The sequence below is a fragment of the Miniopterus schreibersii genome (genome assembly GCF_964146895.1).
Source record: "Miniopterus schreibersii genome assembly, chromosome: 20".
Taxonomy (NCBI): Eukaryota; Metazoa; Chordata; class Mammalia; order Chiroptera; family Miniopteridae; genus Miniopterus; species Miniopterus schreibersii.
Window position 1 is genome coordinate 10,807,470 of NC_138122.1, and position 19,946 is coordinate 10,827,415.

A 19,946-nucleotide genomic window follows, 5' to 3' on the forward strand; every position below is an offset into this window, starting at 1 on the left:
GAAAGTGTTGGCCTACCATCTCCCTGAAAGATGGTCCTCTCTGCCACCCAGAGACTGTTTTAGGGGAAAAGAAGCCGCTCCAAACAAAGACAGGCAGCCAGAAGGTGTGAGGTGCATGGAACGGCAGGAGAGGAGGTGAAGGCACTGACGGAGCTGGGGTCGAGGTCAAGAGAGAGCAGACCCGGGCAGAGCCCTTCTCCAAGTGTACCCCAGCCTCGGAGCAGCTCTTGTTGAGAGGAGCACCCATGCCTGCCAGGCCCGGGAACGTGGGTATGTGTGGGGGACTCTCAAATGCTTCCAAGTGGGGAAAAAAGCTGAGAACCACCCCACAAAATGGAGGCTTCAGAAGGATCCTAACCAGATAGCGAGGCGCAGAGAGGAGAGGCCCAATGTCAAGACCTGGGTTGGGCCACAATGTCAGAACCAGGGCCTCATCTTGGATTCTAGTCTCTGTTCCCCCATGTTCCCTCACCTCAGGGCTCCTTTTAGCACCCCTATGATTTCATTCAATTCAATAAGCACCCCAGATAGACAGTATCTCAAATACCAAGTGCTAGAGAATGCAGCCTCTGCCCTCGGGCTAGGTGAGGAGGTTCCTGCATTCAGGCATCAGAGCCTCAGCTACCCAAGAAACACGCTGGAACCTAAAGGAGGAGTGTGGGCTGAGGAAAGGTGGCTGAACGTAGAGCTGGAGGGTGGGGCAGGACCAGACGACAGGGTCTGGGGAGTCCATGGAAAGAGCCTGTGTGTAGCCCTGACTGACACCCAGGAGGAAGTCCCACTGCAGACATCCTGCTGAGAAAGGCGAGGAAAGTATACAGGGAACACACGGAAAAGGGAGCATAATTACTCTGGGCTTCGATGTGACTGGGCCAGGGCAACTCACCTGCCCCTCCTGGAGGATGTTCCTGAGCAGTGGCAGGTGCTCTGCAGTGAGGTCCCGGATTGACCGGATGCCCCGGCGATGGCAGATGGCGATTAGGTACAGGTCATCAAGCTGCACAGAAACCAGAGGTAAAGCAGGCTCAGCAGGTGGCAGAGCCAGGGAGGGCACCAATCTTGAAATTCCCTGGAGAAGCCAGCAAGCACCCACCCCCAGGCCTGCAGTGCCAGTCACAGCCAACCCCAAGGACCCCACAGCAGGACTGACCCCAGCAACATGGGAGTCCACGTGCCCAGAGTGAGTGGATGGTCTAAGGAGCAGAACTTCCGTTCATTCCTCCTGCTAAAGAGTATCATGTGGGAGTATTTATATAGCCACAGAACTGACGGGGTTCAAGACACTGCCAAGGACAACTCCTTCCCTCCAAGACTGTATGGTCTAATCGTATGTACACAGTAACCACTATTGGGCTTGAACTGATGGAAGAACAGAGGGAAGGAGGAAAGACTATCTAGCTAAGGCCATCCAGAGAGGCTTCCTGGAAGAGAAGGCAGGTGATCTGGGTCTTGAAGAGGTAGGTTTAGAGGAAGAGCATTCAGGGAGAGGGAATAGTGAAAGCAATGGCTCAGAGGCAGCAAAGCATAAAGGGAGGCCATAAGGGGAGTCAACAACCCGATTTGTTGGGAGTCAAAGGCATGTGAAGGGGTATGAAGGATGGAAAGAGAGCCTGTACCCAGCTGGGCAACGAGCACCACCAGAACCTTAATTAACCCTTCCTCTCTTCCCCCATCTCCCAGGGCCCACAGGCATCATTCCTAAACCTGGAGGTCACAACAGTGCAATGAGCCCGAGTCAACAAAACCTTGCTCAGGACAGGAGACGAATTCCTCCTCTGGCCCAGAATGCATCTCCACCCACCCCGCTCGCTCAAACCCTGGCCTTGGCTGGTTATCACAACCATGTGTGAGGCAGGCCCCAGACACGGGGGCTCTGAGGGTGAGGCCTGGGGAGGCTCCAGTGGCACTCAGCCCTGTGTCTGAGCTGCTGATTCTTCAACGAGACAATCTGGGGACCCAACCAAATCCTGAAGGGCCCCAATTTAAAAAGTGAGAATGAGGTTTTCCATATGGTACCTGATGTCCAACTGTGACTCTTCCTGCCAACACAGTCCCTTCCTGCCACAGCCATTCATCTCTGCCAGAGTTTCAAGGATCTGGGCTCCCTGCCCCAGGTCTGCTTCAGATGCACCCAGGGGACCTCCCCGCAGATGACAAGCTGTGCTGACCAGGCCTCAGCTGTGCCCACAGGCCCCTCTGTGCTCTCCCTTTTCAAGACGTGTCCAGGACATTCATTCTCTCACTAGGTAGAGGCCCAAGGAGAAGCCAGGAAACAAAACTGCTTAAACCTGGGATGTGTGCGTGTGTGTCTTGGGTATCCTCAGCTGTTCCATGTGTCACTATCACAGGACTCCCAAATCACAGTAGCATCTGTTTTAGAGGATGTCTGCTGACAAATCCAAACATGACATTAAGTTACACTCTCTGCTCCCCTGACAGGGAATGAGGAATGAACCCTAGTGCTGGTGTCAGCTTGTGGGCTGGGTAAGGGAGGGAACAGAAGGCCACTCTGTGATGTAGGACATCACCCCAGATTTTCTGCAGGCAGCCAGAGGGCCTCCGGGCCAGAGAAATGATCTGAAAAAAACTAGACAAGGGGCAGGCGAGGGTCTCAGATTGGAACCCGAGAAGGTGGCCCATCAATCACTCTGGGATAAGACATGATCACTCTCTCTTTACAAGGCAGGATAGTGGATGTGACAGCTTCCTGGTGAGGGCTAAGGGCTAAGGTTGAGATTGGCTGAAGCTTTGGAGAGCCATCCCTCCAACTCTGGAGTGACCTAAAGAGAGTTTCCTAGTCTGAGAACCTTAGAGCAAAGGACCTAAATCATGTGCAAGGGAAGTGTATGTGTGTCTATATAAACACAAGCATATATGCTTACATATTCAACAAGCGAAGACTACCTCTGGAAGGGCAAGGAAATTCTCTTCTGGGGAAGGGAAAGGGGAATGTGGGGCGAAGGAACTCACTTTACTGCACACCTTTGTACCATTTGCATTTTTACTATGTGCATGTACAAACCAGATCTGCAAAAAATAAGCAAATAAAGTATGCAGATGATCTCTTCAGAGAACTGAGGAAGGGATTTATAACCTCCAGGAAGACAGAGGATCTAGCAAGTATTAGGGACTTGGTAAATATCTATAGGATGGACGGATGGGTAATGGACAGAGATGCTCTAATCCTGGGCCATCAGCTGAGGGGCTATATAAATACAGTGTCCCCCCAAAATGTATACACAGCTGACTTCTATTACATTTTGAAAATGAAGTGTATTTTAATACATGTATTTTAATAAATACTGTCTTTATAATTATTCAGTGTGTTGCCCAGCCGGGTGTGGCTCAGTGGTTGAGCGTCAGCCTAGGATCCAGGCAACTGGGGTTCGATTCCCGGTCAGGGCATGTGCCCGGGTTGCGGGCTCCATCCCTAGTCGGGGGCGTGCAGGAGGCAGCCGATCAATGACTCTCTCATCATTGATGTTTCTATCTCTCTCTCTCCCTCTCCTTTCCTCTCTCTGAAATCAATAAAGATATATATATTTTTTAAAAAGTGTGTATACATTTTTGGGTTACACCCTATATATAGAAAGTATATAAAGGTACACTCCTGGGAGAAATAGCAGCAGGAGGAGATTCCAAGTGACTAGAAAGCCTCCTCAAAGAAAACGCCATGCACAGCTCTCCTTTACCCTCACCTGGGGTAAGGAAAAGAAGAGACGTCCAGCCGGCCCATCTCCCTGCTGGATACGCTACTTGTCAGGAAACTGTCGGTTTTGGTGTATTTTCTCTCATAGGTCAAGGATTTGAGACAATGACATATGGCAAGAGACAAGTGCTAATTAAGCAAAGGTTAAGAACAATGGCACCTATATTGTCATCAAGGAAAGTCGGACTGTTTAAAAAATAAATCTAGAGAGAGAAAGGGAGAAGGCGAGGGAGGGAGGGAGCGGGGTGAAGAGAGAGAGGGAAAGAGAGAGAGGGAAAGCGAGCTCGGTTGCCTCTCACATGTACCCCAACCAGGGACCAAACCATAAACCTGGGCTTGTCCCCGACTGGGAATTGAACCACTGAACACAGGACAACGCTCACCCAACTGCGCCACACCAGCCAGGTCGAAAGTCTGACATTTTAGTTTGTCCATTCTCAACTGTTGAGGACAAGTCCAGACATGCGGCTGGAAGCCCAGCGCAGCTCCTGAAGCCTTTTGTCTTAAAGGGAACAGAGAAAGGGCAGTTCCACTGGCAGGCCAGGCAGGATGCCTGCCAGCACAAGGTCAAAAGGACGCCCATTTGCGTTCTCGGTGCCTTGGCTTCTAGAATGAAGACGCACAAGTTTCTCTTGTGTTGTCCCTCCACGGCCCTCAGAGCACCAACCCTGCAATCACAAGCTTGTCAGTCTTCTCAGATCTTGTGAGTCAATAGTTCCTCTTATCCCATCCCCACCTCCCATGACCAGCCTGCCATCCAGGACCTCCAGGAGCAGGCTGCCGGGAGGCAGACAGGCTTTGCACAAAGGCATCGCCCACAGCTGCCACCAGCATCCCTAGGGCCTGTCCCAGCTCCCAAAGCATCTCAGAGCCAGTCTGGCCTCCTCCATGGTCGCCTGAGGTGGTGTTAGCTGCAAGGGAGGGGGAGGAGGGCAGTTGCTCTCTCATCCTCTGTCCACTACAACAGCCCTCACTTTGATCTTCCCTGGTGCTAACAAATCATGCAATGCTCCAGCTCCTGGAAACTCCCTATTCCCTACCACCCCTGAGCCATGTTCAGGAATCCCCACAAGCCTCCCATAGAGACAGCTGGCACTCACTAGCCTGTCTGCCTCTGAGCCCCGGGGTTGGCCCTGTGCCCCAGCCACAGGCTCTCAGCCCCCACTTTTTGGCAGTGAAGGAGAGGCATGGCAGGTCTGGAAATCACCAAATCAAAACCAAGTAAACTGCAGGTGAGCTCAGTTAGGACTCAAAGGCCCATGGAGCAGGCCACAGCTAAGAAAGAAGAGGGCAGGTGTTCCAGGCGAGGTGGACGAGTTGGACAAGGCCTAGCCTCCAGAATGACGTCTCTGTCTGTCTCATGATTGCATGAGCAGCACAAAAATCAGAAGGGCCCATCCAAAAGCAGAACGGAAACCCAAGCTGGAATACTCAGAGTCTAGTTAGAGAAAGGGGACATTTATTTGTCTACTCCCCACTTCCTACTCAGCGATTCCACCTCTGGCTTCTCTGCCTTCTCCTGGCCCCCGACCCACTGCAGGCTGAGGCCAGGGAGAGCACATCCTGTAAGACAGGGCTCTCCTGTTCTTTACTGCCAGGGCACGTAAGCCCACCCAGGAGTGATGGCGCATTGTGACTTGTGGTGGGCAGGTGCAGGGAGTGAGGACGAGAGGACAGAAGGTGGAGAGACAGAGAGAGGCAACAGGGAACTGGGAGGGACTGTGCGAGAGGAGGTGGCTTGCCTGGGAACTGCCCCTTAGTAGGTGGGAAGCAGCAGGCACAGAAGACCTGGAAACAAAGCTGAGAGGCACAGGTGGAGGAGGGGTTGCCAGGGAACCTCCTCTGTGACCAAGGCAGAGCAGGGGACACCTCGGGTTGTTCATCATGATTGCTGCCTGTCATTATTTCAGACCATGGGCATGTCTGGATCTGCTGGTGTCTAGGGAGACAAAGAAAAGCTAACAGGCCACCACAGGGCTCCAGAAAGTGAGAGCGGCCACCCAAGCCAACTGGCTGGTTAAGGAGCAGCCCCTGTGGTGATGCAAACATCTCCTCATCTCCCTGACCACCCCCTATACACACACAGGGTGGGGGTGGGGACCAGAGGAGACAAAACGGGCTTTAAACGGCCCGCTGAAGCATAAACGTCTGTGTTTGACAGTTACACATCAGCATGCAGAGCGCAGACCTCCCGTCGTTGGTTACGAGAGACAGTGTGGGAAAGGCAGCTCCAGGTAGGACTGAGGTGGGCCAACAACCTGGAGCGGGGCGCTCCCAGCAGACCCAGCAGGAAATCTCTTACCTGCTGTTGGTTCCACTTGAGGTCGGGGATGAGCACAAAGCCGCCAGAAGGATCCGGGTTCTCGAAGACAATCCGGTCGGCCTCAGCCTTCTTGTCAAGAATGTTGTACACCCACTGGAAGGAGAGGGAGAGGGGGGGCCCTTACCCAGTCACCGGCCTGTGGGGAGACTCCCCAGACTGGGCTAGGGAAGCTCACTCGACACTCCAGGAAGGACAGCCACTGAGCTCAGGGGGTCCACACGCAGGCTGCCATGTCCCCCAGGATCTGCTCTCACTCCCCTACCACCGATGACACTCGGTCCCCACAAGGACCCTGCCATGCAGACGGCACTGGCTCTTCAGGCTCTCACTGGTCAGCAGTGTGCACACACTCTGCTGTGGCCACACAGGCCTGGTCTGTGGCTACCCCCTCCCCTGCCCACAGAACCGGGGAGAACGTCTCCAAGGACCCGTCCTGCATTATTCAGGACCACAGCAAATGGTCAGGTTGGGGGTTCCCTCTGCAAGTTCTAGAAATTAAGATATGTAGGTTTCCTACCCACTGGGATTCTCAGTGGTGGGATGAGCAGCTCTGCCCACATGGAGCCACAGCAGTCTCAGCCTATATGGCCCCTGCATAACAAAGCAGACCTGAAGGCCAGCTTTCTCGTCAACCCAGGGCTCCGGCCATCCCACACTCCCTTTGACCCATAGCTCTTGAGCCTTCAGGGCACTTCCTTGGGCACTGTGTGGATCCCAAGGACATCAGTTTACAATCAAGGTCCTGATGGCCTCTAAAGAAACCTCCTGCACAGAGGTTAAGGCCCTGCTCTCACAGGGTTCAAACCCTCAGACCTCAGCATTTCTCCACTTCCCCCCAGCTCTGAGCACCCTTTGCAAATGAGACTTCTTTCCAGGTCAGTGAACCCTTGCCAGGAATCCTGGAGAGAATCCTGCTGGAAAGCCAGAGAGAGGGCAGTGGTTGGGCTCACACTGCCCCCTCCGCCTCACAGTCACAAAGGGCCTCCACACTCACAGAGGGGGTGAGACCGGAGGCCAGGGCACTGACACCAGCAACCAGTGGAGGGCTCCTCTGCCCACTTCCAGAAATGCTGGCACAAGCAGTGTCAGCAAAGGCCAGGGGCTGGGGGCTGGTTTGGGGTCCGCATCCTTGGTTCTCCTCAGCTCTTGGCCAACATGGCCAAGGTCAAATGACACTATCTGAGATGGAGGGTTAGGAAGCAGAGGGCACCTGCTGGGAACAACAGGCCACCTAGCCCCGCTGGTAAGACCCAGACAGGTCACGTGTGGTCCACCCAATGCAAAGGAAACAGGTGACACTCTCCAAGAAAAGCCTGGCCGCACTGCTTTCTGGGGGTCTGGAGGGTGAAGGGACCAAAACTCTTGCCTGTGGGGATATTGACTGTTAAGCTGGTAATTAAGAAACAAGACTCAGAAAGAAGCTTTGGCCCTTCCCCCCCTTTCCTGCCTAAGAGAGGCAGAAGATAAAAGCTACTCCAAAAAGGGCATCTCAGGCTGTTCACTGTAGCGGCCTGGTCTGAACTGAGTGTGGTAGATGGAGGCTACAAGCCCGACTGGGGGAAGGACAAGAGAGAACAAGGGCAGAGGAGATGGTGCTCACGGCAGGGCAAGGCTGAGGTCGGCGCGAGGACGGAGTGGCGACACCGTGCAGGTGTGCGGTGTTGAGTGAAGTCTGACTGTGCGCCAGGCCCTGCTCCAGCGCCTCAAGGGATTGTCCTCACAGCAATCCTGGGAACTCAGGGCCATGAGCGCCCCATCGTGCAGGTAAGGGAAAAGCAGAGGCAAGGAAGTTCACACGATTCTAACCCAGGGCCTGGGCCTCGGAGCCCATGCTCCAGACCATGTGGGAAAGGCCTCTGGGAGAGAGAGGGACCTAAATCCACATCAAGTCTTGGGCCAGAACCCCTGCTGAGAAGGGGAGGAGACCCAGGGAACAGAATTCACACAAACCTCAGGGGTTACATAATGGGGAGTGACATCCTCTGAAAGCAAGGCTGGTAGGCGGCCACTTGACGGCAGTGGGCCTGTGAGGGGGCACGGGCGGCTCTGGATGCACCTGGCACGGCCTCCTAGCAGTAAGTGACATTGGTAACTCCCTCCGGACGCCCTCCCCACCCTTGGGACATCTTGCTCCCTCTTCAAGCTCCTGCTTTTCTGCTCACCTGCCTGCTGGCCCCTCTCCTCTGGCCTCCCTTTACCTGCCGCACCTCCAGGTGCCTCAGCTCTGGACTATCCCGTCCTGTTCCGCAGAACTGTCACCTGTGTGTGCACAATGGCAGCTGCCACTCTGGCACCTTTTCTGTGCTGGAAACAGTAGCAGGCACGTGATACACGACACCTCTCTCAGTTTTGACCGGGACTGTGGTTGCACTTTCCAGATAAGGAAACAGGGCTTCCAGAGTGAAGGACAGGGTCACGCTGCTCTGAGATGGCTGAATGAGAACCCAAACCTGGCTAGCCTGAGCCCTGACCCGGTGACTCATGGATCGGTTTTTAGCCTGAGGATCTCTCATGCTCTGAGTCCAGATATCCCACTGCATTTTCCCCGGGGCATTTTCACTATAAGTTACAAGTACTGAATGTGAGGAGCCAAACAGGGTAGTCGGCTAAGAGCACAGACCCTCGGGCCAGACCGCCTGGCTTAGAATTCCCATCACTGAAGGGCTACTGTGAAGATTTTTTGAGGCGATGCACAGAAAATGCTTGGAACAGCTTCTGGCACCTCATGAGGTCTCAGCAAGTCCCACACTGAACTCACTGTCTTCCACATAAACCCTTGCTGCTGTGCTTGTCCCCCATCCCAGCTGACAGTCCCATCTGTCCACTTATCACTCAGGCCAGGCCTGGCGCCATCCCAGGCTCCTCACTTCTCCACACCTACCAGTTCCTACGCCCGGCCCCTCCAATCGCTGCCGACGCCTTCCTGCGGCCTCCGCCTCATCAGACCCACACCGCGCTTCAGTCTTCCTGCTCCACTATCAGAGCTGGCCACCACCTCCCCCACTCTGTGTCACCACTGAGCTACCAAGTACTGATCTCATTATATGGCAACTGTCTGACTACACATCTATCTTCCTATAAGACAACAGGGGCATTGTAGGGTTTACCTTGGTGACCCTCCTGGGCCTAGCACAGGGCCTGGTACACAGTAGATGCTCAGTAAATTCGATGACTGTTGCCAGTTAAGCTGAGTACTTGAAAACTTGCTAGAAATAGCCAAGAAAGAACACACAAGTGCTCGTGTCAAACAGAAGTCGGCAGAGTAGTGAATTTTGTTGTACTATTTTCCAAAAGGATCTGAATGAAAAAGGGACATATACGACTCACACTGACTACATTAAGGGCTTCCTCTCTTGAATCCCATAGATATGCAACCAGTACATAGAACATATATTCCAGGAGATCCCTCTGGGATCCTGACAGCAGAAGCTATCTAGGAAGATGGTAATATATCTCTTTTCCACTTAAAAGACAGAGCAAGTGCTGGGACTTAAAAGGATAAAAAAAATCAAGCCCGCTTGAGACAGAGGAACCTTGTGCAAATGCAGCACAGGGAACCATGGTGAAGAGACAGGCCTCCGCCCAGCCTGCCAGCCTCCCCTTCCTTCCTCTTCCTGAGGACATTCAGCTCACACTGCCCCTACACCCAGAACACCCGCCCTTCTTTTGGGTCTGAGAGAAATGGCTGTGAGTTTCCCATATTAGAACACCCTCCACAACTGTCACCTGAATCCTGGGGAGAGTGAGTGAGAAATGCTCCAAGAGAAACAAGGGTGAGTGATCAAGACATGGAGACAGTGGGAGCTAGAGAGCAGGCAAGAAAACAACTCATCTGTCATACTTAATACCGAGCGTTCACCCGGGGCCAATTCCAGGCAGAAGTGCTGGTTGGCACCAGGCCCACGCCAAGGAGAAATGGGGATCTTAGTTAAATGGCCTTGCATCTGGTCCAGTTGCTGAAGACACAAGATGCTGCCAACCCCCAAACATAGCCCCTGGGAGAAGAGGCCTGCACTGTGCCCCGCAGGGACAACAGGGTCCTGCCCTCCATGGAATGAATGCAGGGGAGACTAGCGAAGGGGAAGTTTTACTCTGAGATTCAACTTCTGGAGGCAGGTTTGCTGCAGGCAGAACTGGGAATAAAAGTCTGGACTATGATGGCCTAATCAGGCATCAGTCTTTGCCGATTCACAGATACCTGGCGAGGGCACAGCCACTCTAAGACTGACCAGAGCTACTGTAGGGTAGATACAGATTCTCTAATGGACTAGGTTGCTTTGAGACCCCAGGGAGCCTCGGGGACATGCCCAGGACCAGAGTCAAGTCCCTTATCAATGACTATCCTCTGTAAAACAGTGGCCACCTCACTGAAGGACTGTTTATGTCCCTTTCTTGCTGAGTTTTCTCCACAGCACTCATGATGTCGCATCTCATGCGGTCATTTATATGCTTGTGTACTATCTGATTCCTGGTGAGGTAGGAAGCTCCATGAAGGTGGTGTGAAGACAGGGAGCCACTGTGCTCTCAGCCACAACCCCACAGGCTATGTTGCAGAGCAGTGCTGGCTCCTGGTAAGGCTCTGACAGATGCTGGAGAAAGATGCACTAGCCACTGACTGGGACAGCATGCTATGTGACCCCTCTGGGCCAGTCCACGTCACCTGGATGCTGAGGCTCTGGGACTCCAGGTAGGGTAAGGTGACATTCTTGTAGTCGCCTCCTGTCTCTCTCACCAGGTGGAGGTCCTGGCGCAAGTACTTCTGCAGGTGCTTCTCTGTGGCTGGGTAAACCACAGTTGTCTTTACATCTGCAATGACACAATGTGACCGGCCTGCAGAGTTAGGTCGATTCTCTGCACAGTCCTGCCATACTCAGGTCCCCACCACAGAAAGGAGATGACCTCTGCCCCGCCTCTGATTCCCTGACAAAGGCAGGGAAGGCTGAGGTTCTAGTCACCCATGATCCATTCCCACAAGCTGCCTTGTGCCACTAAATTCATAAGCTGGGCTGTACTCGGAATCTGGGAAACTCACCACCTTACCCCTTGTCCTTCCCCTTTGTTTTCTAGGCACAGAAATGAAACGTTGCAGGCTCTGCTCAGACACCAAATTCCCAGGTATGTGAGTTTCTGGACCTGAAGCTGAAAATCTACTTTAAAGCCAAGCAGCCCTCTTAGTGCCAAGCAGTGCAGGAGGGCACAGTGGTTAAAGGCCCTGGCCCTGGAGCCTGATTGAATTCAAGTCCTGGCTCTCCTGCTCCTTCCTCAGGACCCGGACACTGGTCCGGTTGTTCAACCTCTCCCATGGCCCCTGCTTCCCCATTGCCACCTGAGGATAATAGCTCTTGTGTCACAGGATTGAGAGGATTAAATGAGCTAATGCCTATAAAGCACTTAGGACAATGTCTGACATAGTAAATGTTTACTCTGTGAGTGATGGCCGTTTTTTAATTGGTTTGTTTGTTTGTTTTGTGGGGGTTTTTGTGTTGGTTTTTTTTTTTTAGGAGGAGAGAGACAGACAGACACTGATGTGAGAGATACACTGATCAGCTGCTTCCCCATGTGCCCTGACCAGGAATCAAACCTGTGACCTTCTGGTGTACAGGATGACGCTCCAACCAGCTGAGCCACCTCCCTTTAATCCACAGCTTCTCAGCCTTGATACCACCATCGCTGGCCTATCTATCTTTCTGTTGTGGGCTATCTGTGCACTGCAGGGTGTTTAGCAGCCTTGCAGGCTCCCACCAGAATGCTAGTAAAACCCCCTCTCCACTTGTGACAACCAAGCATGTCTCCAGTCGTTGCCAAATGTCCCCAGATAAAAATGCCATAGCTGAGAACGACTGTTTTCCCAAGAAGGAAATTGTGTAGTTTTCCTAAACAGACTCTAGGCCAGGGTCCTGGTCAAATACAGCCTTGTTTTGGTTAAGTCGCTTTCTCTATTTCTAATAACCTCTGCTACAACTGTTAGCACTACTCTAACATTTACTCAGTGTATATGGTGCTTCAACAAAGATATTAGGGACAGGAAAGAAAAACGAGGTTTAAGATCAGTGGGATGTTTCTCAAAAAACCCATGACCTTCCTGACCCCTTACTCTAGGCTCAGATGTGCCATCCAGGGAAACCCAGAGGAGCCCTGCAGGTTGAGCCCTCCAGCAAATTCTCACGCTCGCCTGCACACATCAAGACCCACCTAAGAACCACCAATCTACACTTCCTGTGAGGTCTGAGGACACCGGGGATTTTCATCCCCATTTTACGGGTAGGTGAACGCGTTGATGGCAATTGAAACTTATCTGACTTCACACTGCGGGCGGGCGAGGTGTGGCAGAGGCAAGCGGGAACCCGGTCTTCTTTCCCTAAAGCCGGTGCTCTTTTGACACCTACTGAAAACTTAAGATTGTCTTCCAACAGCCTCAGGGAGGCGTCCACAGGTGTTATGCCAAGCACTTGACCTCTGGTGAGGATCAAAGGCCCCTATTCTGTCAGCTCCAGAAGCCAAAGAAGTATGACGCAGATATGGGACCTGAGCTGACGCATGACTCCCCACTTACTGGCCATGTGATCTGGCTGGGCATGTTATTCAACCTCTCAGAGTCTCAGTTTCCTCGCCAGTTAGAGGATGCTCATAAAACCTGTTCACAGAGCTGTCGCTAACATTAAACAACATGTGTCATCTGGCCCACTGGGATGCTCAGTAAATACCACCCTGCTTCCTGGGTATCTCTGCTTGGACCATGAAAGGGAGGCAGCAGCAAAAGTTGTTCTTTAATTCTCACTCCCACCACCTCTAACAGCCCAGGATCACAGGCCAGAGATCAGCACACCAAGATCTCAGGAGGCAGGAGGCTGCCTGAAATAGGTTGAATGGCACGCTGTGCCCTGGCAGTGGACTCCTGGGAAATCCTGGGCTACCTGCAGTGCAGCTGGTGGAGAAAACAGAGATTCCAGCAGCAATCAGCTTGGGTTCAAACCCTAGCTCTGCACTTGGCAGCTGTGTAACCCGGGGCTGTTGTGAGGAGTCAGCGAGCAGGAGATGGGGAACATTTAAAAAGCGCCCCTTCCCCCAACAGAAAAGTGCTCCTCCAGTGCCAGCTCTCATTCTTAGGTTCACGATTATTCCAGTTTCCTGGGCTAGGCCATGGGGAGGAAAACCACGAGCCACAGCACGGGGGAGATGGGCGGGGGACAAAGGCAGAACTGATGTTGGAGAGCAGCCTAGCCCTCTTGGCAATGGACACGCAGCCTGTGCTCACAGTCTGGGGCTCCCTGGCTGCTCCAGATCAGAAAGTGGCTGGGCCTCGGAGCATGCCTGTGTCTGCCAAGGCTTGTCAAAGACTGCCCCAGCCAGCCATGGTGCTGGGGAAACAGGCACCTCAGTGGGCCAGCCCCCTCCTGTCTTCCCCTCAGTGGTAGGGAAAAAATAAAAAGACATTTTTCCATTTCTCACTTCCTGCTGTGCTTCCTTTCCTGGATGCAGAAACCCCACTGCTGTACTCAGGGCCCTCAGGTCCGGTCACTCCTGGGGGCCAGCCTCTGGCAGACCACCACGGGAAGCCCGGGCCCTCACATGCTGGCATCAAGGGTGGGTCTGGCTGAGTTCCAAATCCTCTTGAGGGGCTGACCCTCAAGCCTGGACAGTCTACTCGCTCCCTATCATGGTCAACGCGGCCCTCCATCACCATGCCCAGACCTCTCCCCAAACTCATGTACCACCGTTCTCCCCCTTATATCTCTGCTCCAGACAAACTGATCTCCTTACACTTCCACTAAATCACATCTAGCATGTGCCCATTTCTAGGCCTTGTACCAGCTGTTCCCGCTGCTAGGCGGGCCTCCCACCTAAGCCACAGTTGCTCCCATGGATCATTCAGGTCTCTGCCCAGAGGCCAGCTCCTCAGAGCTCTTGGGGAGCCCTGGCTAAAGCAGCACCCTCACCTCATCACTGTCTCTTTCACTCATCACCACCTGACCAGGTAGTACAGACTGACTGTCTGAGTCCCCATATAATGTACCTTCCAGGAGGACAACAATTTCATGTTGTCTAACTTAAAAATTTTTTTTTATCATTTTATTACCAGCACCTGGGATAGCACTGGCTTACAGTATGCACTCAACAAATACTTACTGGACAAATGATTAAATGAAACTGGCCTTTCAGACTATAAACCCAGGAAGAGCATTTCTGTCCCAAATGGAATAAAATCTCTCTGGTCATAATTAATATAAGTTTCCCAATGGCAGCCAAAAGCAAACTCTGTTGTCTACTAAATGCCAGTCAAGGTATTGACCTGCAACTGAACTTCCCAAGGAGTTTGGTCAAGAGTCAACGCCCAATAAGTGTCAAACCACTGGGCAGAAATGCATTGACAGCAGGATATACACGCACAGCCTCAAAATAGCTCCCCACAGATTACTTAACGATTACAAAAGGAAAACACCAAGTGATCAGAGCTACACCACTCCTAAGGGGAAAACTGACACCATGTACCTCCTGAGGGATGTGCCGTGACTGTTCTGGCCAAAAGTGCACAACCTGAAGCCAGTGGTGAGGAAAAACCAGCAAACCCGAATCCAGGGACATTCCACAAACAGGCAGCTTTACAACTCTTCCAAAGTGTCCACGTTAGGAAAGACAGAGAAAGGACACTGGAGACTGGACTGGATCTCAATGGGGCGGAGGAATTCTGCTTCTAAGACGGTATTGAAACAATTGGTGACATTTAATAATGGTCTCTATGTTACACAATATTTTGTATAGATATGAAATGTCCTGAAATGGGTCATTTTACTCTGGTTCCTAGGAGACACACACTGAAATGCTTAGCAACGAAGGGTTATGTTATCTGCAACTTACTTTTCAATACATAATAAGAGTAATAAAATTATTATCATATGCATACCTGGAGCAAAAAAAAAGCAGATGTGGTAAAATGTTAACCAAAGGTGAAGGGAGCATGGTAATGGCATAAAAACAGACACATAGATCAATGGAACAGCACAGAAAGCCCAGAAATAAACCCATGTCTTTACAGTCAATTAATATTTGACAGAGGAGGCAAGACACACAATGGGGTAAAGACAATCTATTCAATAAATGGTGTTGGGAAAATTGAACAGATTCATGCAAAAAAATGAATCTAGACCAACTTCTTACACCATATACAAAAATAAACTCAAAATGGATTAAAGACTTAAGTGTAAGACTCGAAACCATAAAACTCCTTGAGGAAAACAGGCATTTCTCTTAGTAATATTTTTTCTGATGTATCTCCTCAGGCAAGGGAAACAAAAGAAAAAAAGAAACAAATGGAACTTCATCGAACTGAAATGTTTTTGCACAGCAAAGGTAACTATCAACAAAATGAAAAGGGATCCCACTGAATGGGAGAACATATTCACCAATGATACATCTGATAAGGGGTTAATATCCAAAATTTATCAAGAATTCATACAACTCAACACCGAAATAACAAACAACCCCATTAAAAAAATGAGTAAACGGCCTGAATAGACACTTCTCCAAAGAGGATGTACTGACGAGGCCTGACAACCGGCCTGGTGCCCTCTCTGCCAACCCGTTAGCAAGCTGATTTAAGGGGCCACCTGCGCAGGGTGAGCTGTACCTGACATCTCCCCACCCAGAAGCTTTTCCCTGTGGCTGGAGAAGCAACATCCCCCTACCCCCGCCTTCCTGCTGGCATTCTTTAAAAAATATCTTGCAACAATCTCAAACACCTCCAAAACGCATCTCTCAAAAATCTTCAAATACAGTCATTCCCCCCTTCTCAGGGATACATTCCAAAACCCCAGTGTATGCCTGAAACCACAGATAGTACCGAACCGTATATATGCTATGTTTTTTCCTACATGTATGTGCCTATGATAAAGTTTAATGTATAAATTAGGTGTAGTAAGAGATTGGCAACAATAACTAATAATAAGATAGAACATTTATAATAATATACTACAATAATAACATAATAGACTATGACAAATGTGGTCAGTCTCTCTCAAAAGATCTCACTATACTGTTTGCAGTGTGTTCACATACTGGGTGGGACAGAGTGGGAGGGCATGAGATCTCAGCATGTTTCTCAGAATGGCACGCAATTTAAAACTTATGAAGTGTTTGTTTATGGAATTTTCCATTTAATGTTTCACTGAGGATAACTGAAACCAAGGAAAGCAAAACCATGGGTAAGGGGGACTACTGGATATTAAGAGGATCTCCTGATGCTCCTTAAAAAGCCTCCCTACCTGTCATGCTTTGTTTTTACTTTTAATTCAAGATGTGTTGGCACATAGACTAAAGAGTCAGATGGAGCTTGTTTCCCTCTGTACACCACTTTTAACTCTTCATTTCTTTGGTTATGTACCTACATAGTTCTAAATTACAAATATTTTTATAACTTGTTCCTTCTTGACTTTCCAGTTTTACTATTACCTATTAACCTCCCATTATAGAAGGATTTCGTTTTACCAGCTCTCCACCCCAATGCACGTGCACACACACAGACACACAGACACAGTCTCTCTCACCCCCATCCTCAAGATACCATCAGGTCACAATTCGGGATAAATCAGTACTCAGCATTAGCACTATTCATGATGATGTAGATGCTGTTCACTGCTGAATAGTATTCTATGACTACTTTTCCTTTTCAGCATTAATGTTGGTATATATAGTTACTTTTTTTACTTTTCTATAAACTTACCACTAACTCATCACATCTGCATCCCTGTTTACATATCTACTCTTGATGTTAAAACTCATTACGCACATGAGCAACATGCCTCGCTGGAGCCTTTGACCCGCTCCAGCAGGAGCCTGTGCAGAGCTGTGCCCTGGGAGCCTGGTGCCCTGTCATCCCGGGGCCCCTCCCTATCTCTCCGGTACTCAGTATCTTGTTTCTCGCACCTACCATCTTTCTCTTTCACATGTATGTCCTTATTTTGCTAAAGGAGAGGTTCTCAAACTTTAGTGTGCTGATCTGAGGTGGGGCCTAAGAATCTGCATTTCTAACAAGAACCCAAATGCAGTTGCTGCTGCTGATCAGAGGACCAAACATCGAGAACCACAGAGCTAACGCACAAACGCAAGTTGCTTCCAGAGATAAGGTGTGAGGGAGACAGATTCAGAGGCTGGCAACATCTGAATTTATTGTCGCTGAATGAAGAGTCTGCCTAAAGAATATTGGACAGCCCGGCCGGTGTGGCTCAGTGGTTGGGCATCAACCTAGGAATCAAGAGGTCACAGTTTGATTCCCGGTTGGGGCACATGCCCAGATTTCAGGCTTGATCCCCAGTAGGGGGCGTGCAGGAGGCAGCCGGTTAATGACGACTCTTTCATCATTGATGTTTCTATCTCTCTCTCTCCCTCTCCCTTCCTCTCTCTCTGAAATCAGTCAATTAAAAAAAAAAAGAAGAAAAAACAATTAAAAAAAAAATTACTGGACGGGGAGCAGTGACCCTCAGAATCTGAAATTGCAAAGCTGCTGTTAAGAGGTCTGAGGTCACTCTGAGCCCCAATCCTGCGTACTGACCACTTTTTTCTTGCTCACCCCCATGTCCTGATGGTGCTCATGGATCTTGGAGGGGCTTATTTTCACCCATTGAGCTGGGTAATTATTGAGCCCTTTCAATATCAAAAATCATGCTCCTCGATCCTGAAAAGCTGTCTTATCTCTTTAGTCATTTTCTTCCCATTTTGTCTGTCCTTTCTTTCTTTCTTGGATATTTACCTTCTTTCAGTTTTCTCTTCTCTCCCATTTTCCATCTCTATGTCTTTTTGCTCTACTTTTAAGGAAGTTTCCTTCAACTTCGTCTACCCTCCTACTGAAATTTTCATTTCTGCTATATTTTTAATTTCCAAGAGCTTTTAAAAAAAATTCCTTATTGACAATATCTTGTTCTTATGCATTCAATATATCCTAATTTCTCTGAGATTAATGATAGTTTCTGAAAATTTCTTCTCCCTGCATAATGTCTGTTCCCTCCATGTTTCTTTCTTTTCCTTCCTTTCTTTTCAATTGAGGCTTTACTCAAAAGTCTGGTCATCCTTGCCTGTGTACTCACACCGAAGAGCAGAGAACTACGGAGCTGATGGGCAGCCCTGTGGACACAGGTGAGTTCACCTGGAGCTTTATCTTAGGATGATCAGGCTATTCCTTTGCATAGCAGAACCTCCAAGAATTTAAGTATTTAAGTCTTTTCTCCTGGGCTGGTCAGATTCAGCACGGGCCACTCTTCCAGTTCCATAGATGGAGGCATATAAGCCTGGCTGACAGCATCTCTACGTGATGAGGAGAAGAGTTAGCTGAGAGTCATCTCAACCTTCAATATCTAATTTTTTAAATTGATTTTAGAGAGAGACGGGGAGGGAGAGGTGGGGGGGTAGAGGAAGGTGGCAGGGGGAGGGAGGGAAGGAGGGGGGGAAGGGTGGGAGATTGACTGATCTGTTGCTCCACTTATTTCTGCACTCATTGGTTGCTTCTTGTATGGGCCCTGACAAGGCATCAAACTCACAACCCTGGCATATCGGGAACAACGCTCTAAACAAATGAGCCAGAACCTTTGGGGGTATTTATAATATTTTCTAAAACAAATATGTATCACTTATGTAACAAATATATCAAAAATAGAAAAATAAGATGCCCCTTAAAAGTGAGCCCCAGAGAGGTTAAGTAACCTGCGCAAGGTCACAATGGTAGCGCTGAGATTTGAACCCAGCAGTCTGGCTCCTCTATGCAACAATGTTTTCCCGATGGGCCACCCTCCTTTGGGCCTTTTCCTAAGACACCCATGCTGCAGCTGTGTTCTCCAAGCAGCAGCCCTCTCAACAGGAGAAACGTGATGAGTCCCAACCCTTCCGGACAGACAGACACCAGTCAGCAAAGCCAAAGGCATAATGAGGTGCTGGAGTGACCGGGGCTACCGACTGGGAGGTCTGGGAGCACATCAGCGCACAGACACCAACCACAGTGATGCCGCGGTGCTCCCTGCCAGCCTCCTGGGAAGACCAGCGAAGTGTAGCCAGCTCCTCATCTCCAGAGGGCTGAGTGGTATCACCGGGGTGCCCTGCTGCCAGAAACTGCACTAGAACAGGCTCTCGTGGGGAACACAGAGGGACTAAAGATGACCCTGCTCACAATAGGGACCAATGGCTGTTTTGACTGGTGTGTGGTACCACACCCCCAAATAGGTCAGTGCTAGATGGTGAGAAAGGAGACCTGTGGCGGGGGTCCCCCAGAACAGGGGCCTTGTGGTGGTGTGGTCACCTCTGAGGGGCTTGGGGCTGCAGCTCTTTATCCACAGGCAAGTTTGGCAGTGGGAATGGTCACACAATGCTTCCCAGATCAACAACGGCCCTGCACACACAGGCTCCTTTCTCTACAGCTCAGCCGAGCAGGCTGGGATGCCCTTGCTAGGACAGCTCTGTCTTGCCCATTAAGACTCTCAGGGTCCCCTGAAAGGCCTTCTCCAACCAATAAAACCACCCCATCTCCCACCGGAACACAAAAGCACAACTGCTCGCAGAGGTGGGAGGCAGGGCTATGTGGAGAAAAGAGCAGCTGCCTCCCCCGCTTGCTGCCAAAGCTGGCTTAGCCAAATCCCCAGGAAAATGCTGCTGCACATGAAACATGAAAATGCAAACCACAGACAGTCTGCTCTCCTTCCCATACACATGTTCAAACAAGACTGCTTTCCAGCCCTCGCTGATGGGCTTCCACACGATGAGGTCATTTCCATGGCTCCGTCTGTGGGTTTTGCTCTCCTTTCACTATGATGAGCTAGTTTCAACTTATTTGACCCAGATGTGCAGGCCCAGGAAAGCAAGGCAGAAGCAACAGCCAAGTGTGATCTATGTACAAAGCCCCCCCCCCCCCCCCAACTCCCCTCCACAAAAGCCAAG

The 19,946-nt window shown here is 50.5% G+C and overlaps 1 protein-coding gene across 1 annotated transcript in view; it reads right to left on the reverse strand.

Moving 5' to 3' along the window:
- DCPS (decapping enzyme, scavenger) overlaps positions 1 to 19,946 on the reverse strand; it is a 34,173-nt gene that overhangs the window by 1,510 nt on the left and 12,717 nt on the right. The window contains exons 3-5 of the mRNA XM_081122453.1: positions 10,693 to 10,838; positions 6,012 to 6,125; positions 887 to 997 (exon numbers count right to left, since the gene is read on the reverse strand). Of these exons, the coding sequence (XP_080978579.1) occupies positions 887 to 997; positions 6,012 to 6,125; positions 10,693 to 10,838 (371 nt within the window). The remainder of the gene's footprint in view (positions 1 to 886; positions 998 to 6,011; positions 6,126 to 10,692; positions 10,839 to 19,946) is intronic.